This window comes from Chenopodium quinoa, unplaced genomic scaffold, assembly GCF_001683475.1.
Source record: "Chenopodium quinoa cultivar QQ74 unplaced genomic scaffold, ASM168347v1, whole genome shotgun sequence".
NCBI classification, from domain to species: domain Eukaryota; kingdom Viridiplantae; phylum Streptophyta; class Magnoliopsida; order Caryophyllales; family Amaranthaceae; genus Chenopodium; species Chenopodium quinoa.
Window position 1 is genome coordinate 4,902,514 of NW_018742523.1, and position 27,706 is coordinate 4,930,219.

The window sequence follows — 27,706 nt, forward strand, 5'->3', positions numbered from 1 at the left end:
AGTCGTTTTATAATAAAAGTTAGTCCTGCCTTTTACAGCCTTCACTGCAATTTCCACAACCTTTCTGGCTCTCCTTTTCCTTAATTTAAACCAAAAAGAGCTATATTTAAGCATCCACTCACACCCATAATTCCTCAACCAAATCTCAATATTCTTCCTCTCACATTTTCATTATTGTATTTCCTCCCAAGTTAAAAAAATGGAAGAAACCAAAACACTAACAGTAATCAACTCTGATGAGCATCCCCTGCAAACCAAGTACCCACCACTAATCTCCTCCTTCAACAGCCAAATACGACCACTCCTCGACGCCATTGATGACCTCCGTCACCTTAATATTATGAAGGAAGGTATCCAACTGCCCACCATTGTTGTCGTGGGTGATCAATCCTCGGGCAAATCAAGTGTCCTCGAGTCACTTGCTGGCATTAACCTCCCACGAGGTCAAGGTATTTGCACTAGGGTACCTTTGATCATGCGCCTTCAGCATCACCCCAGTCTTACTCCAAACCTGTGTCTGGAGTACCTCAACAAGTCTGTTGACACAGATGAGCAAAACGTGGCAGAATCCATTGAATCTGCCACGTGGGAGATCGCTGGGTCTGGGAAGGGAATCTCCCACACCCCATTGACTCTTGTAGTCAAGAAGAATGGTGTGCCTGACCTTACTATGGTTGATCTCCCTGGTATTACCCGGGTGGCTGTACAAGGCCAGCCAGAAAATATATATGAGCAGATACACGATATCATAATGGAGTATATTACTCCAGAGGAGAGCATAATTCTGAACGTGCTTTCTGCTGCTGTTGATTTCTCTACTTGTGAGTCCATTCGGATGTCACAGAAGGTGGACAAATCAGGAGAGAGAACTCTGGCAGTAGTCACCAAGGCAGATAAAGCACCCGAGGGGCTTCTTGAGAAGGTCACCACTGATGACGTGCGAATCGGATTGGGTTATGTCTGTGTGAGGAATAGAATTGGTGATGAGACTTACGTAGAAGCTAGAGCAGAGGAAGCTTCCCTGTTTCAGTCTCATCCCCAGCTTTCGAGAATTGAAAAATCGATGGTGGGGGTTCCAGTGCTTGCTGAGAAACTCACAGCAATCCAGGCAACTAGCATCGCAAGGTGCTTGCCACGAATTGTGAAGCAGATCAATGACAAGCTTAACTCTAGCATTGCTGAGCTGAATAAGCTCCCTAGCTCTCTCTCCTCTCATGCAGAAGCAATGGCCACATTCATGAAGATACTGGGGTCATCCAAGGAGTCTCTCAGGAAAATCCTTGTCAGAGGAGAGTATGAAGAGTACCCTGATGACAAAGAAATGCACTGCACAGCTCGTCTTGCAGAATTCCTCAACGACTTCTCCTGTAAACTAATGGACAAAGAAAGGGTTGATAATGATGATGTGGATGAAAATTTTTTGGTGGAAGAGATTCGAGTTCTCGAGGAGGCGAAAGGGATCGGGCTCCCCAACTTTGTCCCTCGTGCAGCTTTCCTCAACATTATGCAAAACAAGATCAACCAGATATCAGTAATACCAGAAGATTTTGCTTGCAAAGTTTGGGATTATGTCGAGATTATTGTCCTCTCTGTTCTAGGACAACACTCTGAGAATTACCCCCAGCTAGCATCCTCAACAAGGAGAGCTGCTCAGAACATGATTCTGAAAATGAAGGGACAATCACTGAGTAGAGTGAAAGAGATAATAGAGATGGAAAAAGTTGCTGATTATACTTGCAGCCCCGAGTACATGGTGAAGTGTAACAATCTTATGGAAAACCTAGCCGAATTCACTAAAACTGTGAATGATACAAGGAGACTGAGGATGGAAATCGAAGGCATTGGGGAAGTGGCAGTTCATCATTTGCGAAAGTTAGAAAACATTCTGCAGCCAGCCTTTGAAATGAAAATGAGAGTGACAGCTTATTGGCAAATTGTACTGAGGAGGTTGGTGGATTTTATGGCACTGCATTTGCTACTGAGTATTCATAATCTGGTGGATAAAGAGCTCGAAGATGAAATTATTGATGAGCTGTTTGGTGGTCCAGGTCATGGTAGCGGCATTGAGAAGTGCTTGGAAGAGTCACCAGCTGTTGCCGGAAAAAGAGAGAAGCTAAGCAAGAGTGTTGAGTTGCTCAAGAAATCTAAGGATAAGGTCGCTAATATTATGGACAGGATTGCTGTTACTACTAGTAGCTAAGTGAATCCAAGTCCAATGTCATAGACTTTTAAACTGCGTGAAGTCCTATGTCAGTCTGCTAATTTGTAAGCCCCCCTGTTATTTTTAGGCTTTATTTTGGTGTATGAATGATCTGGTAATGCATATAAACCTTAAAACAATATGAAGTGATAATAAACAAATCCCTATTTATAATAAATATGGTGTCTGATCTGTAATGAAATCCATGTTTTTGACATGCAAGCATTTTTCCCCATAGTTTGATTATAGAAGGTTTAGTTGGACTGTAGAGTAAAAACATGACTTCATATCCAATATCTATTTAAACTGAAGCATAGGGAAGTTAAAAAGCATGATTATTACAGTCAGTCCGGTAAGTTTTTTCAAATAACTCTTCGCTTTATTCAAGAAGAAAGCTGCCGGGTAATGCATCTCAGCCAACAAGAAAATGAGATCTTCACAGTCCCTGGACGCAAGATTGTAGGACATCTCAGAAGCAAATTAAGAAAATGAAAGTCTCAAAATCCTTAGACAACAGCCTAATAATTAGGTCTTAAAGAAGTTCAATGGTTAATGCCTTACCAAAACACGCCTCTTGAAGGCAGAGGTGAGTTCATTGATATCCCATTTGCTTTTTTTATAGGCGTCCAATTTGTTCAGTTCCTGTATGTACGCTTCCGCATTAGAACTAAATAAATAAATTCCACATTTGCAAGCTCAATCGATTGGCATATCATTGCTGCCTCATTATCATGTAGTTTAACAAGGATCATACCTCAATCCATGTGCCTAACTTAGGCCTCCCAGATGTAATATCATAGTTCTTCAACTCTAACAACAGTGGCTGGAACCTTTCTACAAAGGGAGCATAGGCAATATCCACCTGAAATGAGATTTGGTTTGTATTAATAGCTTGATCCTTACCGAATACAGAGTAGCACTTTGAGATACTAAAGTATTTAAAAGCAGATAACGTGATCTGTTCCTGTAGCACTGTAAGCTACTACTTTCTCAGTCCAATTATTATGCTGTATCATACAAAATTACAAACTAATAATATTGCAACTTAATCAATGCATTTATGTCAACCTGGGGACATGAAGCTCAATGAAAATGATGCTATAGAAATACAAAAGAAAATACACTCTATCAGTCTAACGAACAATGCTAAATTTAGGTCTTGTGATTTTAAGCTGTAGCTATGGGAAACTTCAAGATTTAAGGAGAAAATGCATTTGTTCAATTAGCTCTCAACTATTGAGCTTCAACTTCAATGTGTTATTGTATTACACTTACAAATGAGAGTTTCAGTCAAATTCATCAAGTATCAATTTTGCAAATCTAATATCATTTCACTAATATATAAAGCCGGTCTCGCAGCCGGGCTATCAGACAGTAACACTTGACATTCCAGTTTTTCACTAAGTGTCGCGCAACGTAGGCAAAAATTATATATTATTGTGACACATATGATACTAAGTAAGTGAATTTTGGATAGAGAATTAATATAAAACAATTCTATTTCCATCATAAAATTCGTTTTAAAAAGTTCTTTAAAATAAAATCCATTTATAATATATTTAATTTATTTAAAAAAATAATAGAGAATTAGTATAAAACAATTTAAGTTCAATAAAAATAATTTCAAATCAATAATAACATAGATATTTATAAATAAAACTACAAAAAGTACATTATTATTTAATTAAATAAGCAATATGAAATTGTATGTCTAAATATCCTACATCATTATCAAAAGGGATTGTAGGATCGTATTTAACATTTAAAATTTAATCAACAATCTGAGTATCGCCCGGACACAAAACTAATATATATATATAAAGGGAGTTTTTTCCAAAGTTTTTAGAGAGCCATGTAGGATTTTAAATTTTTTTTTTAAATTATTAGAGCGCCATGTAGGATTGAGAGTTACGTGTAGGATTATGCCACGTAGGATTATTATTTTAAAGCACCACGTAGGATTAACATTAAAAGTTTAAATTCATTATAAAAATAAAATATTATCTTTTAAATTGGAAATTTTATCTAAGATAAATGAAAAAATTTATTTTATTTTGTATATATATATATAAAAAATATATATTATTAAACTTAAACATTGAAATCTACATTCAATTGATATTAAAAAAAAAAAATTGAATTAGATAAAAAAATAAAAAAAAATAATAATAATGAAATATGAGAAGTGATTATAATAAAATATTTTATAAAAAAAAAAAAAAATTATGAAATTACATTCAATTAAAAAAAATATCAGTTTTGGATTAGATAAAAAAAAAATAAGAAAAAATCATTGAAACTAAAAGTATATCTTTTCTCTTTTTCCAGCAAAAAAAAAAAAATGTTCGTCATTTATTCGGCTAAGACATTAAGTTCTACGTTAACAAAATTTATCATATCTAATAATAAACTTTATCATCACTTTAAATTCAATATTTTTTCAATCCTATATAAACTCACCTAATGTCCCACACAAATAAACGTAAAACTTTTGCGGGCAAAGAAGCATATTTAAATTTTGAACACCATGAAATTCTTGAATACGATGAACAATGATCATAATTAAGAAGTCAGTCATAAGTGTTATTAATTTTGCAAGGATGTTAAATTTTGCAAAGGGTAGGTTATTAGCTGGCATGATCAACGATTGATTTATAAAGGATGATGGAAGCTTAAAAGATACCGTGTACACAATTTGAAAAAAAAAGTTGGTTAACAAAAACATATAGCTTTACATATTTTATTTTCTTTCTATTTTTCTTCAACAATTGGTTTGTATTGTTGTTTAAACAAAAAATTTACAAAATATACAATGTTTATATATGTGTGAACCTTAATTGTATAAAATTAAAAACAAATAGTAATATTATGTATTAAAATTTTGTTATTACGATTGAATATTAAATGTTAAATTTAACTTGTTATGTATTGAACTTGTTGAACTTAAAGAAAAGGCATAGTCAAATTTCACATTTAACATTACGATCAAGCTATTGTCAAATCCAAACTCAACAGTAAAACACATTCAGAATGCTAAATCAGATAGCTATCATAGCATGCTACTTCAGAAAATAAAAGCATATGATAAACAATTTTCGTATAATATTTAATCAATTCACTAGATCAATCAACTTGTTCAATTAGATAAAATCCTCGAAGACTAGCACAAAATGATGTTCAACTCATAAGGGAGTATTGTTATGTTTACTTACTGCACTAAATTGGCCCAGGAAGAATGGCCCATCATCAAATTTAGCAAGAGCCTCTTCTAATTTGTCAAGGGCAGCAACTACAAAGGTAACAAAATAAACAATTGGATTTCTTCGCATTAGGAAACATGGAGAAACTTTTTTTTAAAAAAAAAAAAAAAGTAGAGAAAAAAAAGGGAGGCCTTCAGTCCGTACTCATTTCACTGTTAGGACCCCCTTTGAGATGAGAGAGAACAGCTCCACCAAATGTGCCAGCATAGGCCAATATTTCCTCTGCAAATTCTCTTTTAGCAGGATCCTGCATGCATTAATTTACATGAAATCCCAATTAGAAGGTAAGCTAGGACTGGAACTTCAACAATCTATGATGTGCAAAGAGGCTCGCTTACATCAGGAAAAAGCTTAGGTCCTTCAAAGTGGCTATCAAGATATTTCAGCAAATCAAGGCTCTCTCCCTTCACCTCATTGTTGTGCTCCAGAGCAGGAACCTATATTGAATAATAATGCTAAATTATCTTCTTTGATAGAAAAGAATACTACATACATATAAGCCCTCATCCAGAAGGCTAAGATACAAAAACAAAACACAAATTCTGCAGTGAGGAAACATGTTGAGTTTGCGACTTGGAAACAATTTACAGATCACGCTTCATTTACCCCGGAATATGCACCAAAGATTATTTATTTCAATTAGCCAGTCATAATATTCCAGCCCCTCGAATCCTCACTTTGTTAGGACTGATAAACAGCATACTATTATCTAACAAACTAAAAGCACATAAAGCAATACTGAGTTAACAATAAAGCAGGGATTCTGAAATGTTTAATCACTTTAGACTGTGATCATTCCCTTTTATGCATAACTATTGTCTTCTGTCAAAGAAAGCACTTATCAATTAAGCATTGCAGCAATTCAAGCAAGATAGCGAGCAGTACACTGCAATCCATTAAATAGACTTTTGTGACTTGATCAGTGCGACGACTTACCTTAGCAGGAGGGTAAACATCCTTATACCATGTTGGTTTATCATCTAAACTTATGGGAACCAATTGGATTTTATCCTGCAACCCCTGTAAAGTTGCAGAACAAATGTTACAAGAATCCAGAGAAGCAGGCTACTTAACTTAACAAATCATCGCGAAGTTAAATTTGACCTTAAAAAATAATGGAAGAATATGGAAATCAAACCTTGTAATTTAGGCCGATCCAGACACGCTGGGCATAAGGACATGTGTAGGCAGTGTACAACCTGATAAATCGAAGTTCAAAACATAACTTATGAAGTTGATATCATCAAACCAAATTGGCTAAACCTAAAGTGTACAGTCATCATTGGACGGGATTAGAGGTGCCAATTCGGGTGTCCGGGTCGGGTCTATTACAAACTTGAATCATGCTAAATTATTATTTCCATGTCAATCGAAGTCTGAATCGTATTTTTTCGGGTCAGTATCGGGTCAGGTCGGGTTTTGACACCTCTCACAAAACCTATGTTGGCCAAAGCTAACACCGAAATCAAACTAATTATTCTTTACCCAAATTTGACTCAAACCAGCTTAACCCAATCCGAAAGAACATTCTTAACAAATCAATATAAAACTTATTAAGAAAATTAGGACTCTTAGAAATTCGAGAGAGAATTAGAGAAACCTCTTGATTCTTGTTCATTTTTATGATGATTAGAGGCGAAAACTGTGATATTATATAAAATTAATTTATGTTTAACAGGTGCAATGGAAATTAATTAATTAATAATACTATGAATTAAGAATAATAAATCAAGAGCATGACAAAAATTCTCCAGAATTTCAAAATCAACACCAATAAGAAAATAATATAAAACAAAATCAAATAAAAAACCAAGAGAGAAAAGCACCTAGTGGTTCCGTCGAAAAGAGGAGGTTGCGGCGATTTCGAATCAAGAGTTGGTGGAAGAGCAACTTTAGCGCCTCTAAAAACACCATTAATAATTTATAATTAATAATTTACAAACTTTTGTTCATAATTATGGATTAATTTACAAAAATTTGAATCAAAATTACAAATAAAATGTAGAAGATGCATGCAATTTCACAGAAATGAGAAATAAGAGAATTTTCTTACGATGCAGCCATGGCAGAAAGCTGACGACAGGGATGACGTATGTAGCTTCTTCTGGTTTTGGATGAAAAATAGGGAAGATTCAGAGAGAAAGAAGTAGAAAGATGAAGACAGAAATGAGAAATGGAAGGAATTTATAACTCCTTCCACTCTGTATAAGCTGTGTTATACGTCTACACATAATTCCAGAATTCAATTCTTTAGTCAAACCCCAAACAAAACGTACTTACGTATGTGACACATGTCACTCTAGTAGTGCTAATTACTTTTGAAACGATTGTATTAATCCGTATTCATTATGGTTACGAGTAAGAATACTTCGTCTTACGGAGAATTCTATACATCACGGTATGCTGGTATTCATGTATAGATGTATTATTCTTGTTTTTTTTTAAGTGTCTCAATTTGACTAAATACATATGTAATGTTTGACCAATAATATTAGTATTTTTAATATCAACTTTCAAAATACTTCGTATTACTCGTATTTATTGTGGTATTCAACGTGACTAAGGTCTTTTTTTGGTTGAAGGGATTTGGATGGAAAAGAAAAGAAGGAAAGAGTTTTAATCATGTTCCCATATTTGGTTGAATTAATAACATGGCAGTGTGTTTGGATAGATTAGGGGGGAGGAAAAGAAGGGGAGCAAAGGCGGGGCTATAAATGCCAACATTGAAAGTGGCCCGGTGTAATTTTGTTAAATTAGACCTTAAAATTATTTTTTTTTAGGAAAAATATGTTACTAAATTCAAAAATCGGGGCCCTTTTACAGTAGTTTCACTTAAGGGCCCTGTGCGATCGACCACCCTGCACATGCTCAGAACCACTCCTGAAGGGGAGGGGGGAGAAGGGGAGGTGAGGGAAGAATGAAGAGTTTTCCTTCCAAATCCTCCATTGTTGGAGAAATCAATTTTTTGCAATTTGATTCCTCTATTTCTTTCTCCTTCAATTCTCTTCTTTCCTCATTTGTTATCCAAATGAGAGATTATCTATCTCTCGATTTCTCTTCCCTTCATTTCCCTCCATTTCCTTCAATCCAAACAAAGTGTCAAAGGAAGGGAAGTGAGAGGAAAGTTCCTTTACAAATTTTTAGCTTTCCTTTCCTCCTAAAATTGGAGGAATTCAATTAGAAAGATAAAAATAAAAGTTATCCTTTATCAATTTTCTTTCTCTTCCATTCATTTCCTTTCATAAACCAAATATTGGAAAATAAAAACACCTTCCTTTCCCATCTTTTCCTTTCTTTTCCCTTCCCATCGTTTCTCTTTTTTTCCTTTAATAATATTGAACCAAACAATACTAGCACTATCAAAACGGTTTGACAGTTCGGTTTCGGTTCAATTTAAAACCGGTTCGTTTTAAAATCGGGTCGGTTTGAAATCGATTCAAGTGGCTTACGAGTCGATTTTGGTTCAGTTCAAATTATTATCGGTTTGGTTTTGATTTATTCTTGAACAGTTTTAATTCGTTTCAGGTAGTTTACGGTTTGGTGCAGATGGGTTACGGTTTGTTAACGGTTCGGTGTAAAGTTTTTATCCCGGTTCAAACGGTTTCGGGTTAGAAACAGTTCATTCTTTTTCGGTTCGGTTTTATTTCAGTTTGATTTAAAACTGGTTTGGTTTGTTAACAGGTTTGTTTTGTTAACGGGTTCTGTTCTTATACGGTTCAACATTATTCGGATCGGTTTGGTTTCGGGTTTACTAAAATACCATTTGGGTCGGTTTTAAAAAATAAGTTCGGTCCTCATTTAGGTCGGTTGGTTTCTGGCAGTTAAACGATTTTGGTTTGAAATTTGATAGTGATTTCTAACCTTTTCCGCTGAGACTTTATCAATTCATTTTTAGACGTCATATTATATAATTCCTCATTGATTCTATATAAACATATCATGTTATGTTTCGAGTTTAGTCATACTCATCTTGCTAGTTTATTATGAAGTAGATTATAAAAATTTATCGTTTATTAATATATTATTGTTTCATTATCAAGTTATTATATATTCCGTACTTCTTTTTAATCTAATTTTCCTTATAATTATTATTAATTCTAGATTATATAACTATGTGGATATTTGAATTCCACTAGGTCTTTAGTATCAGAAAATTTTGTATTGATAACTGTTTCTGATACTAAAAAATTCAATAGTATCGAATAATTTTTTTCCGGCACTACTTCTTTAGTTTTGACTCAAACTCGATATTTGACTTTATTATGATGTCGGAATTTTTTTGATATGATACTTATAACATCGTAGTATCAATAATGTTCCGACACTAGCTAACAAACAGTGTGTTTGGATAAAGAAAGAGGAAGGAAAATAAGGGGAGGGAGGAGAGAGGAGGGAGGGAGGAGAAGAGGAGGGGAGGGAAGAATGGTGAGTTTTCCATCCAAATCTCTCCATTGTTAGAGGGATCATTTTCTTATAATTTAATCCCTCCATTTCTCTCCCTTCCAATTCCCTTTCTTCCTCATTTGTTATCCAAATGAAAGATATCACATCACACCATTTCTCTTCCCTTCCTTTCCCTCCATTTCCTTCAATCCAAACACACCGTAATAGATTTTTTACTAACAAAATTTATTTTGTTACAAATTCACACTTGTAGTAACAAAATGTTCTGAATCTTTTGATACTAAAGCCATTCATCTAACAAATTATTTCACAAACTTGGCGCTAGTCAGAGCCACATTAAAATTTTTTAAGATAATTTGAAACCTTCATTTTCATTGCACAAACTTCCCGCCTATATTTTCCCCAAATTTGAAATCTTTTTATATATTTTTTAAAGAAAGTAAGAAAACCTTTCCCCGAATATATATTGTAACAGTAAATTTAGACACTATAGAACTAATGACCTTTAGTATCAGAAAGCAGACCTTTAGTATCGATTAGAATCTAATACTAAAGACCATTTTTCTAGTAGATGAGCATACTACTTTCTGTTATTTTGATAATTGATATTGTGATTAAGTATGGAAAAATTATCATTATATATTTACTTAAAATTATTAAGATATTACAAAGTAGTTTGATTTGTATGGTGAAAGAAACTTAACAAGGTATCATTGATCCGTTCAATCAATTATAAATACATATAACTTCTAAGATCTAACCATCCCATAATTAAATACTTATTAGTAAAAGTTATGGATTACAAGATTACTAACATTATTTTATTTGGAAATAATTCAAAACAACCTGATATGGCAAATGGACAAAAGTCACAAGTACAACGAAACAAGAATCATCTAAAGTCATTTTCTCCATTAGAATAAACATGTGTGGATAATTAGATTTCATTTAAAATTCCTTTTAAAGTGATTTTAATCTTCCCTTTATAGTAAATGGTTTGTAAACGATTCGATTTATAAAGCAATTCGGTTCATAAAAGGTTTGGTTTATAAAAAACAGTTCGGTTTGTAAGTGGTTCAGTTTATAAACGGTTCGCTTTGTACGCGGTTCGGTGCAAACAGGTTGCGGTTTGTTAACGGTTCGGTATAAAAGGTTTTTACCCCTGTTCAAACGGTTTCAATTTGAAACGGTTTTGGGTTAGAAACGGTTCGGTTCTTTTTCGGTTCGGTTTGATTTCAGTTCGGTTTAGAACTGGTTCGGTTTGCTAACGGGTTCGATTCTAATACGGTTTGACATTATTCAGATCGGTTTGGTTTCGGGTTTACTCAAATACGATTTGGGTCGCTTTACGGTTTCAAATTTTTGGTTTTTAATCGGTTCGGTACTTATTTGGGTCGGTTGATTTTGGGCAGTTAAACGGATTCTGTTTGAAATTTGACAGAGCTACTAAATACGTATGTCAATACAGATGTTTGACCAATAACATTCTTAAATAACAATAAGTTTAAAGGATAAATTCTAGACGTAGTTCTTAAGGATAAGTATAAGCATTTAATATATTTGCTAATTTGGACTCCGTATTAATTTAGGAATTCATGAAAAAATCACATGCAAATTAATGTAATAAATGTTATATTTTAATTTGTTTTCTCAATTTTCCTAAAATGAACACGTATGTCTTTTTGGATTTGAATTACATGTTCTTTGTGTTTGACCTATATATCTGTTTACTTTATATACATACTTGTACTTATACTTCCTCCGCTTTAAAATACTTGCAACACACACTATTTCACAGTATTTAATACAGGTAGATGATTTAGTGCACTTAAAATGGGGGTGAGAGATAGTTAGGAGTACTCCCTCCTTACTTTATTACTTGTTCCATGCCACTTTCCTTTTACGGCCGTATTATATTACTTGTTTCACATTCTTTTTTGGAAATTTTTAACTTGAAATGGAGGGAGTACTTTCTACTATTCCTCCTAAAATTCCCTATTCGGAGAAATGGAGCAAGTAATAAAATACGGATAAAGTATAATTTAGTGGACCATAAACCTAAAAATAAGGATAATAGTATAACTTTAAACAAAAAATTTTACATATAATGTGTTGCAAGTATTGTATCATTTCCATTTTAGGAAACTGTTGCAAATATTAAAAAATAGAGGAAATATATATATATATATATATATATATATATATATATATATATATATATATATATATATATATATATATATATATATATATATATATATATATATATATTATTTTTATTTATTTTTAATATGAACAATGTTCTTCTATGCGCAAAGATTAGATATGTTACTCCTTACTTACATCTTTCGTCCGTTTCTTAATACTTGCAACACCTCTTTATGCCATATATACATCAATAGATAAATTATGTTAGCCAAACTGAAATTGATATAAATTAAATCTTTATATTTATATCAAATAAATCAATATATTTACCAATAAATGAAAAATTGTTGCTATATAAAATCAAATTTATGCATTGGAATTTTTTCATCATCTCCAAAAATAACCAAAGTCATCCATATATTAAGTATACAACATCTAATCGTATGCCATTACATAAATAAATAATCGTTAAGTATCCTAAATAAATACAATGTAACTAATAATTACAAATATAAATTTAAACATAAGATTTTAAAAATTACCCGGACATTGATGACCTAAAACTAACACATAATTACTAACACAAAATTGGCTTGATGGGGTTTTGTATTGATACAAAATTTTATTTATGTCGTATGATGTGCTAGATCTGTATGTAAAATAACATTTAGTAAATAAAACATAAACATATAATCGTTGAGTATCCCAAATTAATACAATGTAAGTAATAATTAGAAATACTAATTTAAACATATTTTAAAAATTAAGCTAAAAATTACCCGACCATTGATGACCAAAAATTAACAAAAAATTACTAACACAAAATTCGCTTGATAGGGTTTTTTATTGATACGAAATTTTGGTTGTGTCGTATGATGTGTCAATTTATAAGGGTAGATATCACAAATTTTAATTTAATTATAATTAACGAATAATTTGTATTTCTTATCATAAATACTATCAAAATTTATCTTATATGATAGGTATCAAACTTTATTATAAGCGTTTACATTTAAATATTTTTTAGTATAATTTTTTTTGGATTTCTTATACTCGTAGTATTGAATTAATAAATTTATCCTTTTCTACATTTTTACTTATTTTTTTTAATTAAAATAATTTAGTTCGTGGATTATAATCTACGTGGCATTAAAATTTTAGATATATCAAATCTAATTCGTTACTTTTATCTAGGTGGCGACATTATTTTTTATTTCAAAAATAAAATACAAATCTCTCTTCTTATTTGTCAAAATAAGTATATTTCTTACGTGGCGCTCTGAATGCTCTCTAAAAATGCCTACTTTATTTATATATAATAATATATATTAGATTATTATTATTAAATTAGATTAGATTTCTCCCTACAAATGATTTGGCCAAGGTAGGAAGCTTACGACAGGGATGACATGTGCACCTCCTTCTTATTGTGGACGGAATATTGGGAAGATTCAGAGAGAGGAGTAGATAAACAAAGGCACAAATGAAAAAAATTTATACCCTACATTGATTTGCGTCAATTATCTCCAAATTGAGTAGTAATACACTAATATGTATACATCATTCCAAAAAAAATTCCTTTACTTTAGTCAAACCTCCCAAAAAAGGCCCTATCTCAATCAACAAGTCTAATCTTAAAATTACTTCAACTTCATTCCTAAACTACTTCATTAAAGGGAAATTCACATTCTTTTGAACGTATTGACTTACATGCCTTTGACTTATACTCCTTATCTTAGGCTAGTGAGTTCATAACAGAATCAAATTAAAAAATATAGAGATCGAGAAGTATTAATAAAGAAATATTAGTTAAGGCAAAACAAATAGTAAAGGGTAAGTTTTGTATGTGGCTAGACACACAGTGTGACCACATTTGTTTATAAGAGTAATTTTCATTTATATGTATAAGTAACCTCTTTTTTTTCATAAGAGTAACTCTATGTTGTCTATAAAAGTAACCTAAATTTATTAAACGAGTAAAATCAAGTAATCTAGAAATAAGTAACTCCATTTGTTCATTTTAGTAACCCCTATTCTTTTTAAAAAAATAAAAGAATAATTCCACATATTTAAGAGAATAACCTCTTTTTCTCATTTAAGTAACCTACATATGTTAAGGTAACCCCATTTGCTTATCACCATGACCCTATTACTTAATTAATTGCCTTGTATGTGATTATTTGAAGTGGTCATACCATATGGCTAGCCACATATATATAAGAATTTGTGAATAGTAAAAGAACTCACAATCTTTATATATATGGGAAGATTATTAAAAAAAAAACTCACAAACGATGAGCACCTGAAAAATGATCCAATACAAGAAAATAAGATAGTACAAGGTATCCTAAAATATTAGGAGTACGGTGAGTATTACAATTACTCTCAGTATAAATCACAAAGGAGTAAAGTGAATAGTGGATTTGGGAGAATATATGTATTCATATGTAGAATTCATATGTAGAAAATTCAATCAAAATTTCATAGAGATCTAGGTAAAAACCTCTCTAAACAAAAGTACTACGTATTTGGTTGGAAGGATCACTCAAATAGTGTACTGAGAGGATTGGGACATTGGAGGATGATATAGGTAGGTTTACTAGATTACATACTCCCAAATAATACCCAACACCTTATTTATATGTGACGTATGAAGGTAAAAGAAATGTGTAAAAACATCTACACATGCTCCAAAAAATATCCACATAAATCTAGAAGCTTCATATTACATATAAAAATTGGGCTACACTAACCCAACACCATAGGGCCATAGGGGTGTTCACATCCACCCGATACAATGATAATTTATAACAATATAAAAACATATAATTAATTTATTGAAGAAAATAACAAAGTTGATATTATCGTATCAAAGGGCACCAAAGTGAAAAATTAGTAGTTATCTAGGCATTAAATTGGAATTAGTATACAAGCCACCAAAATGAAATTATGTCAAAAAAACGCATGACGTTATTTTATTAAATTGCATTATGTCTCATTCTTCTCGTTTACAGAGTGCAAACAATAAGCTGACCAAGAACCATTTTATTGAGTTTCAACAAGAACTACATAATAATAATACTAATTCAAGATATATGCATGACTTACATTACCAGAGTATTCAGCACTAGCAATGTACCACAAAAGAAAGCGAAAATGGCATGCTAGGCCAAGATTGACTAATTACGATTAGATACTAGGAGTAACATCATTTTTATCCATAATCATATCAACCACATCCTTAGTCCTCTTGAGCAAACTAACACTGCTTTTCAGCATCTTCCTCTTTTCGGCTACATCAGGCGACTCCTCCATCAGCTGCTTGATGCCACCACTCGCCACCTTAGAAACTACTTTTTTTATCGAGCTCTTTATCCACCAAGTTATTAATGCTCCAAAGCAGTTGTAGTGCCATATTGTCTATCATTCTCTTCGGCACAATTTTCCAATAAGCTGTCACCCTAGTCCACATTTCGAATGCTGCCTCTTTATTCTCTTTGCACTCTTTCAAATGTGCTAGTTGTACCATTCCTATGCTTTCGATTTCCATATGACTACTCTTCGGATCATTGATTGTTTCCATAAATCTTGCCTGACTAACCATTAGCTTTTTGCAGACAGTAATGTATTCAGGATTACGAGTATAGCAGGCAATCTTGTTGGTAAAATACCTGTCGATTCCAATAATAAAACAAAGAAGACGAACGGGAAAAAAACTTGATTGATGATCTCAATTATACAGTTGTGTCGCAGAACAGAATCTACTGCATTAGAAGCGAAATACGCCACCACCTGTACAGGTTTTCTGACGACGCACGCCCCCCAATGTTAACACAACTCTCCTCGTAATTCGTGTACCCGAACCCAAAGAGTGGAATTACTCAAGAACTGTTTAGATCTCAAAGGGTAGGTTTGTGTTTGTGTTTGTGTGTTTAGGTTTTTCAATAATGAAAAATAACGTATCTCTGAAATAAGGGCTAAGGAGTAATATTAATAGGAGAAGAAAGAAAAAGAAACAAACAAGGAAAGCCTACCACGCAAAGCCCATACCCACGGCCAAGCGAGCTACAGCTCGCTAGCAAGTGAGCTATCGCTTGGCCTTGCCTTAAGGCTATGTGAGCAACGAGCTATAGCTCACCTGCATGCAAGCTATCGCTCGGCCCTGCCGCAAGGCATTGTGAGTACCGAGCTCTAGCTCTCTCGCATGCGAGCTCTCGCTCGGACCTGCCGCAAGCTATTCCAAGTAGCGAGCTATAGCTCGTTCGCACGTGAGCTCTCGCTCAGCCATGCTGCAGGCCATCCAAGCAACTGAGCTCTAGCTCTCTTGCTAGCTCGGCGTTGTGTGGCTCACTAATATTGCTTGCTACATCTATCTCTCTCGCTAGCTCCTTGCACACATCGATACCAAAGGTAACCACACTCACTTAGCAATACTCCGATTTGCATTACAAGGATTATTACTCCAACAAATCCCTACTAATGCAAAACGGTCTGAGATCATGAAATCTGAACAGTAAAATGAAAGGTTAGGTACTTAAGCACTAGTATCCATAAGGTTTGAACAAATACCTTAGTGACATAGGCATTCAACACTCTTCTGGTGAGTATCCAAAGGTTTGAACTCCCGGGAGCGAGGAAGGAACATGTATCACAATATCACATACTTTACCTTTTGAGCTTGAGCAATTCCGCCAGTGTTGGCCAACACATTGGGCTCTCATGAGTACTTCAGGAAAACAACACCACAATTTTCCCTTGAAGGAGGCCACCCCTCGTACTTACGTAGGTGTTCCGTCTGTGTAATACTTACACATTCCCAGCATATCTAGGGTCTTTCCCTGCAGGCTTAAAACAAATTCAAGCACCTTACAAACCCAAGATTCTCTATGCAATGGAATAAGAACATTAAGAACGTAAAGTTCAACCCTATCAACTCGACGGTGCATCTATCAATCCACTGCTCAACGAGCTCTTAGGCTAGATGCATTAAGGGATACTCCCAACCTCAGTCATTCGGTACCACTATCTTTCCCTACTAAGTAATATCAGGGCTAGTGATTCCAAGTCATTTAAGAATCATTATCGTTCCCTACTCTCGAGCAACTGGGCTAGTAGTATTAAGAGCAAGCAACGCTTAACCTTCCACCTTCGGTGTCATTATCAATCCTACTCTAAGAGCCACTGGGCTAATGGTCTTAAATTCGCTTAAGAACTACTATCAATCCCTGCTCAAAGAATAATTGGACAATTGATATTAAGAGCCACGCTCAACCTCATTGAATCTACCTAGTCAACAAACCACTCAAAAGAGTTATAAATTCAATACACACAAATAGTGTACAACCAACAATGAGTCAACCAAAACAAGGCTTCAAACTCATTCAGAACAAAAGTTCAAACAAATTAAAGCACTTTGGTGTGTCCATATAAGCTGTCTCAATTGACCACCTAACTTGGGTTAGGTTAAAAGACTTGTAAGTCATTAAATGGGCCAAGGACAAACCTACTAAGTCCAATCAAGGAGTTCTCATTTCCTATAAATACACCATTCCTCCATCAGTTGAGGGGATCCAGAAATTATTATTCCCAAGAGCTCATAAAACTCCAAACGAAATTCTCTCTGAAGTAAGTCATCAAAAGTCATCCCGCATTCGAATTCAAGTCGACGTCATCAAACGTCAATCTACAGGTGTCATGCACGTGTCATCGTCAACCTGCGGAACAGAATCAACGGACTTAGTTTATTATATTATAAACTGTTATACAGAGATTGTACCCAAAGGTCAAATATTAATATAAATTCATTTGTTACTTAATTTCATATGTGGCTGGTCACATCATTTGGTCGGGATTACTTGTTTAGGGGTTATTCGTTTGCTCAATGGTTACTCGATCGATCAAGAGTTCCTCGGATAGGACAGTCAGGGGTTACTCGGTCAGTGTTTTGGTATATCTCAGTTGGCCACATGATATGGCCAGCCGCACGGAAAATGTTCTTGGTTTATTATTATTATTAAAATATAATTTTTTCCATGTGACCCCCTAAACTACCTTGATATATATACGTTATTTAATTCAATTTTACTAATTGAAGTCAGTTTATTACCAAACAAACTTCTTTAACTATGAATTGCCCCATTGCTTTTTTTGTTTTTTTGAGACAATGAGTTGCCCCTTTCTTTTACCAATCACTTTTTTTAATATCTATATTAACGAATAATAATAAATCCCAACGGAGTTTACCCTCATCAACTAATTACTCTGGCACTCTGGCCACGATAACTACACGTCTACACCCACACTCCACCCTAATTTATTATTGCTCTATTGAAATTAAAAGCATAAGAATTCACACCTCCTCCTTCCACCCTACCTGTACCTGCAACTCATGTACCCAAATAAGAGTGATAACACCAGTAAAGCTCGAAGCCTCGAAGTACCTGGACAAGGATTCAAGTACTGGAGAAAATATAATCAGTAACCACCTAGTGTTCCATTGGATTTTAGTAATCTCATTAAAGGTAATTCCTAACTTGTTTATCGTTAATTTTTTTTGTTCGGATTCAATATAAATTTCTGTATATGTAATTTGCATGCACACCATTTATTAGTAACAATATTACTACACGTATCCAATTTGTAAATCATCGATTTTATAGCTATTGTGCTATTATCTGTTTAAAGTAGGTGTAAATGCTGATATTGTTGTTAGGATCCATGGTTGTAAATCAAGAATTTGCATGCTATAAAAGTATTCCTGTACAAATCCTTTAGGGTAATTGAGAAATTCATAAAATTTATGATTATCAAATGTTATTTTGGCTTTACGGTATTAAGTTATTTTTTCTGTAGAGTATTAACTAATTGAGAAATTCCTATACAAATCCTGTAGGAATTTCGTAAGTAATTATTTATGCATTAGAGTATTAAGTTAGTAACCTCGTAATGGAACCTCAAAGTGAAACAAATTGAAAACTCATAGAAGGACCTCCTTACCTACCAAATTTAATTAATTTACTTATCAAGTGCACTAATTTTTTTATGTCACTAATAAATTGTACACAAACAATTTATTTTAGGGCGAGAGTATTTCGAAGTGGGATCCAAGTCAAAGGAGATGGTGATGAGGAGGACATAGATTCATCGGATGAAGAGTACGCCAATGCTTAATAGGGGTGTTAGGCAGATGATTGAGTGCAACTGCATTCAGCCCGGGCAGACTCTGAACGTAGAGTATTATGGGGACGTCACACCATCACTTCTCTACATAACTCCCAATGTGTAATGGTGGTGTTTGGTTAGGCTTTCGAGCCGAATTTTCAGTTCAAGTCGGGGTTGTTGATTTGATGTTTGTTGTAATTTTAATTGCACGACATTTTAGTATATGTTTTCATACCGTGTAACTGCTGCATATCCTCTAATGAGTATAAGTATTGATTTGTTAAAATGGAATGACAACTTGGTAATTAATCTGTTAATCTATAATGGAAAATGTAGCAAGTATAGCCTTTTATGTTTAATGGAAGATGAAGCAAGTCTAGGTCAATAAATTTTTTTAAAGTTTATTTGAATTAATGTTTCTGTAGAGAAATCAATACTTACGAATGAGTAATATCCAATTGATTATCCTCTGCTTAAATTAGTCTCGCCGTTGACTTGATGACCACATGATTGTCTTCTTTGGGAGTTTAATTATTTCTAGTGTATTAATGTGTAATGTACAACATCATCGCCCAAGATGAGAACCACAACTTAAATTTGTTAGTGAAATAGAATGGGGAAACTACTGAAAAATATTTGAAAAATATTTAAATTTGTTACTAATGTGCAATGTACAACATCATCCCAATTTTTTTTTATGTCACTAATATTATCACAACCATTAATCTGAACTTAGTTTTTTTTCCCTTAAAATTGGAATTAATCTGTGATCTTACCTAGGGGTCCTTATGATGCAGGTCGAGTTTGATTTTGGGGTAGCTCAACTGGACTCGTTCGTTAGCGTAACGAGTCGAGCATAAGCATTTAATAGCTTTTGACCGAGCTTTGATTAGCTTTGACCATATTTGACTGAGGCGAGCTTTGACCTAGAGCTTGCAATTTGATCCGTCTTATTATGACTCTCTATTTGGTGTAGTATCCTCTTCATTCAATTAAATTTTGTCGTTTGAGAAATATACCTTTGACGATATGAGTACGTAAATAATGTTTTATTTATTAATTATTAATGTTAAAAAAGTTTTTTTTTTTAATCAAAATACTTTAACTTTCAATAAATATAATATTATATAAAGGAAATCCAGCTTCTCACGAGTGTTCGAGACGAGTAATGTGCTACGTTGCTACTCGACTCGACTCATTAAAATATCGAGTCATGCTCCAACTCGAGTCGAGCTCAATCGAGTCGAATTTTGACCAAGTTTTGTCTTAGTCAAACTCGAGTAGATCGTGAGTTGTCTCGTCTCATAAGCACCCGTAATATTACCTACTATCCATCCACCGCTAATTGTAGTATTAATTTATTTTCTTAAAAAAACTTATTCAAGCTTACTGAACCCGTAAACTAATTCTTGTCCTTTAGAAATAAATTACATGTTCTAGGTTTTTTCTTATGGTGTATTTTTTTAAACAGACCTTGTTGGCCAAATACACTCAAAGAATTACCTGACTTCATTCGACTATGAGTGACTTTTACTTGACATACATTGCAGCCCATTGACTTTAAATGTCGTTAACAATCATCTATGTGAAGCATACATTTTGCTTGAAACCCAAGTAACCAAACAATGTGGTGCATGCGATGGGAACGTGTACATCGTTTCAATTGCAGTACAATTATAAGTTATGTAAATGGTAATCTGCCATTCCTAATCAACCACGTCTAGTAAAAAAAATTAATACCTTGCCTAGGAAGTTTCGTGTTGGGTCAAAGACGAAACAAGGAAAAGCTACCTTAGTTAATAACGTGATACTTTCATGTAATGTTCAATGCGTTACCAGCTTACCACAAATATGGTCTAACATATTTGCAGATGATGTATTGTATATTAATATATGTGGATTTCAAATTTGATGGTAGGGTAAACAGTTAATGATACCACATTTTAACCAAATTTCGAGCTAAAGTATTGTTGATGATTAAAACAACAAGTACACAGACCGTCTACTATTAAAAGTGAGTGGTGTTATTGATTTATTATTAACTCCAAATTCGTTTATTACCTTGAATCGACTAAAAGTAAACTAAATGTTAAGCTACGTATGATAAAAACAATTAGAAGGCGCTCAATTGCTAAAATAACACAATTGTAAGAGTTGTAATTTTGCCAACTCATCCAAATCTAGTGCAAGTGAAGCTTGTTTAATAAGTTAACTTGCGAGGCGTGTGTATTAATACACAACTACAATAAAAGGTTGTAGATGGCACATTGTGCACCACGAACACAATATCCCAGTAAATTAATTCAGGCTATTTTCAACCCATCAGCAATAGTTATTGTTGTAATTACTATGTGTTAACGTGAATTTACATCCGAGATTGATCTAATTAAATTCCAAAACATGGTTTGTTCATATTTGTTAAGTTTTTTGTGCGGGAAGAGGCTGCAACAGGAGAAAACATGGCTGGTGACGACAAAATCGTGCAAATAAATTGAATCAATGAAGCTTTGCGTAAAGAAAATTCAGATCTATGTCTTGATTTACAAAGATTAATTAAATTAAATGAGTCGCTGTGTAACCATAACATGACTCTATCATCTAGGAACAACCTCGTGTTACTTGTGTTACTTATTTTTGTAGTACTATACTCTTTTTTTTCTCATGTAATCCGGAACTCTAAGCTATTTTATGATTCAATAATGTGTGTAATAAAGTGTAGCAATCAAGAATAGCCTGCATATGTTTATGATAAATCAGTTGTATTAAACATTTTCCATAAAATAACATTCCACAAGTTGCACATTTAATTAATCTAAAAGAAAATCATTACAAAAACATAAAATATTACTACGAGATTTTATTAAAAAAAAAAAAAAAAAAAAAAAACATACTGCATTACAATTACAATTACAATTACAGGTTACTTGAAATTCATAGTACGTGTAATTTATATCACGTTACTTGCGATAGAAATGACGTTAAAAAACTAAGCATAAAGTTTGTTGTACTAGGATTACTTCAATAATCTAAATGCAAATGACCACAGAGACACTACTAAGAAACCTTAAGAAAAGGGAATACATATAACTTAATTTAATATAAGAAAATATTATGTAATAGCATAAGCATTGACTTTGTTGACTTGGACATTTTGGACCCCATAGCCTTGGTTCACCCTTCTCATTTTAGAACAAAGGACGCCTCGCAACCGGGTGGCCCTGCAAAAAAAAGAATGGTGGATTGTTTAGTGACCTATAAGCATACCATTTTAGTACAATGCAAAAATTAGGAACTTTTTTTTTTTTTTTTAATTTGAAAATTTATGGGCAGTTCATACTACCTTGAAATATGCATCAACTTTCACAAAATCCGATTGGATGATCCTTTGGTCAATGGCGATAGTGTCATTCCTCCATAAAGTGACCACACCACCACAAACTCCCTCGGGTGGGTAAAATAAAACGCTATATTACCAGGAAGTGCAGTAACAAGAACCTGCACATTCTCCACATTTTGCCGCGACTCCAGCATAACTACAATACCTGGCTTATAGCGGTCATATAGTTGTTGGAAATGTGCAACAAGAGAAGGTCTAGCTAGACCTCTTACATTCCAGCAACAGACATAGGTGTCTTTAGGCATAGGGATACATGGCCCTTTAACCACATTTATCGCAGTTGCGTCCTGAAAGGGCGTAAAATCAACTTTATGGTAACCAGGAAGAGAGGAAGTTTGATAACTTGAAATGCATTGGTCTACGTACCAATACACAAGCGGATTCCGGTGGGTTCTAGTACCACTACTTGGTCACTAAAGTTGATGTCGGGCTTTGGATCAAGCACATGAAGCGCATGGACTAGGTTATTTGGGTTAAAACTTTGGCCTAGACACCATCTCAAGAATATATGAAATTCACTTCTCAAGGGATAAATATCAAAGTAGTTTGGAAGATGCGCATGGCAAATTACACCTTCACCTCCAACCCTACGCATCAAGAGATTGTTCAGTACATTATTATTGGGGCTAGAGGGATTAAGTATTAAAGATGCAATAGTGTCACGAGAAACGACGACAATGAAATTGTTTGAATTCGCATTATCTTTGAGTAAGTACTCAAAGGCAGTGAAAATTTAATGTTGTGCACTTGTGATTTAGTAAATTAATACACATGTTTCTCAGACTTTTATGTGTCATAGACTCATAGCCCATGAACGTTTTAAAGGTCGTACCGAAATGGTATTTGGGCCGAGTTCGACTGTTTTTTGTGTTTATTACTTTTAATTTTATTATCATTAATTAACTTACTAACCAATATTAATTAACTTTTTCATTCATGTAATCATATTCGAAGTAAATGATATTTGCAAAAAAACAAAACATCTTTACTGGTTAACCCTGGTACTTAAACTACACCTCTCAATTAATTTGTTGGGCCAAGGCCAAGCCAACTAACCATATTTTGAGCAAACTCCAATGGTAACATTATGAAAGTTGGGTCAAATATTTCTGCAACCCAGATACTAGTTGACGGCCAAGCCCACATAAAACATAATTCGAATTATAAAAAAAAAAAAAAAAAAAAAAAAAAACACTTTGTCAACAGTACAAGAACTCTAATGCACACAAACCGTACACCTGAAATTCATAGTAACAGTACCCTTTGCCTTAACATATGCCTTACATAGTTCATATCACTAACCTAATCAAAATCACACAATGTTTATATCATGGGAAGGGGTATAATCTGCTTCTTCATCCTTACTGGCTACTAAATTCGCATATACAAACTTAGAACTCTCACGGTTAGAATGCAAGTCAGCACGCCTTCTTTTATCCCTAGTACATACCACCTGTTTGGAGACGTCCTACATCAAACACGCAAGCAACACTGTTATAAGACAATGGTTTATTAAGAGAATATGTTGTTCATAATTAGGGACCTCATTGAATTACATAGAAAATCACTCACATGATACAAAGGATGATCTGGGGGTGCGATTGTGTCCCGCGCTTCTCTAGGGTGCCTTTCCCCATAAGCGGCGTCTAACAACTGTATCAGCATTAACTTTTATGTTAATATGACTCTATAATACACATTACTTTACTACATTTATGTTAATATGACTCTATAATACACATCACTTTACTACATTTAAAGGTTAATGTACAACTTACCCCTAATTTGCCATAGTCCCCTGACTTAAATCGGTCATGCTTGGCTGCAATGCCTATTTGCTTCATGTCCCAAGCCTTTATTCTTGGATAGGCCTGGTTATTGGGTAGGGCTACCCAATGGCAAAAGGATCGGGTCTAATACTAAATGGTTTTGACCCTTTAATTTTTTAATGGACAGGACTTTTATAGGGTTTTATTTAATAGCCCAATAATTTAATAATCAAATTAAAGAGCCCAATAATAATTATAAGGGTCAGCAGTCATCTACTACCCTCTCTTCCATTTTCTCTCTCTTCCATTGAAGCGCATTCAGAGTTCTCCATTGAACCGCAACTTCAGAGTTTTCCATTAAAGCACTCAGAGTTCTCCATTGAAGCGCAACTTCAGAGTTCTTCAATTTTAATATCTGATTGAAGATCTGGGTTAGGTTATCTGATTCTATTTTCTTGTATTTGTAATTTATATATCGAAAAATAAAGAACAAAAAACAAATGAAACAATTAAATTATGGTTAATTGGCCTATATGAGTTCAGAAATAGATAAGCAGCTTCTGTTTTTCTGGCATTTGAGTACATTGTAAGTATTTCACTATTAAATTATGGTTAAAGCTTGTTGGGTTGAAATTTTGGGAAATTTTTATTTCACTATTTGATTAAAAAGCTACAGATTTGATTCCTGTACTTGATACCTGCTAAAGGCAATCTAAAGTAGATCTAAATTTAACATTTACAATTGTTCTGAATTTCTAAGTGAATCTCCAATAATGGTCGAGCAAGAAAGCTACTTGACTTGCAATATCAAAATTTCCTACAATCTTCTGCAATGGTGAGTTACAGTACTTGTAACTTGAATGACTCAACATATCAATTGATACAACAATTTATGTTTTCCTCTCTTTCTGAATTCTGACATTATAATTTAGGATTGATTTAGTCAGTTAGTCTGTTAGTCAAATGTTTATGAATCAGAGACTCTTATGTAGAAAAAAAAAACAATGCAATAATAAGATATTTTGTAGATTTCATCAGCTTTTTGTGATTTCATACATTTCAATTTGTTCAACTTTCTCAAGAACTCTATGTAAATTCATCCATAAATATTGCTTGATTAAGTATTGAGTCAGAGTTAGAATTTTCACTACAATTTAAGTTCCTTGAGCAACCTTGGTAATTTTGCCCAAAAGGTGAATGACCTGTTAATGGCCCGTTTTACTTTTACCTCGACCGTGACCCACATTGACCCTGACCCGGGCTAAGTAGTCATCATGACCCGCAACTGACCCGCCCCGCTAATGACTCACACCGACCCGCCCAATAACCACCCTTATTCTTGGATAAGTTTCCCAATTCATAGGCTCCCAATTGAGTTAGTCAAGGTAAAACATCTTGAGCAGAGATTAAACAAATCGTTAGGCTATTTTCATATAGTACTACATCGTTTAATACATCAGACAACATAGGTATTAAAACATTAGTTAAATCTATGTACTTACAACAACAAAAATTGCGCATGCACCACATCCTCCTGCAAAACCATTCGCATAAAAACGTCTAGCAAAGCTTGATACATTGTCCATTAATTTTGCAAGTACCAACTCACACCAATCATATTGACTACTATCCATGGCACAACCAATAGCAGGTAACAAGTCATGTGATAGTCTTGGTGATTGAGTTGGACATAAAATCATTTGTAGTGCTATAATCAAGAACAAATTCTTAAATTCTTCTTCTTGGTCCTCTTCAAAATGACCCTCCAACTTATCCATCATCGCAACAGTAACTGGAATGCCTATTGAGGTGTACGACCGACCCAATTCTGTAGCTGGTTTGGTCTCCCATGTCCGACCATATTTTAATAATATGCTTTGTACCTTATCCCGTTCATCATCAGACATTTCTTTTGTAGAAGGTACTACCTTTGTTCCACATGGGATTCCTAAAACCTAACGAACTTGATTTTTAGAGAAGGGAAATACCCGGCCGTCTGTGCCTATTAACACCCTACTCATTGGATCAATTTGTGTAATCACCCAATAAGCTAATTGTCGTGGTAAATGCATACCCTTAGCAAAATGGAGCAATCCCCCAAAACCCATCTCACCAACCCATCTTGTCTTCCTCTCATCAAATTTTTGACATATTCTTCCAAATGACTCGACTCGACCCGACAGTTCATATTTGGAGGCTGGACATAAAGTTAAACCATGTTATTCCTTAAGGGCACAACGAATAGTATCATTAGAAGAACGTGCCAATGGCTAATAAAAATTAGTAAAAATTAGTATGTCTCACTAACCTGCCAAATAGATTTAGAATATTCCCGTATCACCCGCCTTCTAGCTTTAACATATCCACCAACACTTAAGGCATTATCCTAGATGTTACAGATCCAACATCAAATTGTTTATAAACAATAACATTACATTCAAATAAAATATCATAATTACAAAATATTACCTTAAACAATTAAGGATATATTTCTACACTTTTCGGTGACAGTCCAACAACAGGTGGTACCTGACATTACAAATTTGCATAATTAGCAGTTCCTTTGTCGTCATTTTACTAGTCACACACATGCATGTGAGTAGCAATACAACATACCAATTTTGGAACAAGGGAATTAACATAATCATATTCATATTAACAATATCAATGAACCATTTTAGTATAAAGAAAACAGATGGAAGTATGAATCGTCCACAAATAAAAGTTGTAAGCGTGTCAATATACATAGTGTACCGAAAAACCACAAAGAAAACTTACATATTCACTGTCGTCGTCCGAATTAGATTTAACGCAGTTGGTGTTCGATGTCGCTTCAAATCCAAATAATTCGTCTTCCAAATGCATATGAAAGCCGTTGAGGGTTTTCGATTTTGATTCAGAACCCATTTGTTGTTTCAGGGAACGGGACCGGCAGCGTTTTCCCAATGCAAATATGGCCACTCCGATATCTTCCGGTTGCCTATCAACGGGTGCCCTAGTAATACCAGGGAGATGAATCATTGTAAGGTCAGGTAAACCATTCTTCTTGATCACAAGAGTCAATGGGGTTTCGGAGACTCCCTTGTCCGTCTTAGTAATGGCTAAAGTAGCCTTTTCGATGTCTTTACCCACTCGGGTTTCACCCGTTGAGACAGAGTTATTGTCATAGTGAAGAGAAAGGATAGGTGTTGGGGTGGGATGATGCTGGAGTTGCATGATCAAAGGTACCCGGGTGCACATTCCTTCACCTCGAGGGAGTTCAATGCCAGCGAGTGACTCGAGCACGCTTGATTTACCAAAGGATTGATCACCTACAACGACGATGGTGGGGAGTTGGATGCCTTCCTTCGTTATTTCAAGGTGGCGT

General features: G+C 34.1%; 2 protein-coding genes across 3 annotated transcripts; one reads left to right on the forward strand and one right to left on the reverse strand.

Moving 5' to 3' along the window:
* LOC110720036 (dynamin-related protein 4C-like) lies at positions 1–2,646 on the forward strand. 2 transcript variants are annotated; one of them, XM_021899039.1, is made up of 2 exons: positions 1–1,947; positions 2,049–2,138. In XM_021899039.1, exons 1-2 carry the CDS (start codon positions 200–202, stop codon positions 2,056–2,058), a joined length of 1,758 nt encoding a protein of 585 aa, XP_021754731.1. In that variant the 5' UTR covers positions 1–199; the 3' UTR covers positions 2,059–2,138. The 2 variants fall into 2 exon arrangements, with proteins under 2 accessions (XP_021754731.1, XP_021754730.1); XM_021899038.1 differs by having other exon boundaries at positions 3–2,646.
* LOC110720037 (protein IN2-1 homolog B-like) lies at positions 2,393–7,667 on the reverse strand. Its single transcript, XM_021899040.1, has 10 exons — positions 7,514–7,667; positions 7,287–7,361; positions 6,599–6,659; positions 6,397–6,480; positions 5,799–5,897; positions 5,605–5,707; positions 5,413–5,489; positions 2,955–3,062; positions 2,762–2,842; positions 2,393–2,645 (listed from the first exon to the last, which is right to left on the reverse strand). Exons 1-10 carry the CDS (start codon positions 7,522–7,524, stop codon positions 2,637–2,639), a joined length of 708 nt encoding a protein of 235 aa, XP_021754732.1. The 5' UTR covers positions 7,525–7,667; the 3' UTR covers positions 2,393–2,636.
* Between the last annotated feature and the right edge of the window lie 20,039 nt (positions 7,668–27,706).

What these genes read in the sequence shown, in the direction of transcription:
- LOC110720037 (XM_021899040.1), bottom strand. An exon ending in GGGTCCTAACAGTGAAATGA is followed by an intron (nt 5,490 to 5,604) that starts GTACGGACTGAA and finishes TTACCTTTGTAG; the next exon opens with TTGCTGCCCTTGACAAATTA. An exon ending in AGTTAGGCACATGGATTGAG is followed by an intron (nt 2,843 to 2,954) that starts GTATGATCCTTG and finishes GCGTACATACAG; the next exon opens with GAACTGAACAAATTGGACGC.
- LOC110720036 (XM_021899038.1), top strand. Translation starts at nt 200, where the DNA reads ATGGAAGAAACCAAAACACTAACAGTAATCAACTCTGATGAGCATCCC.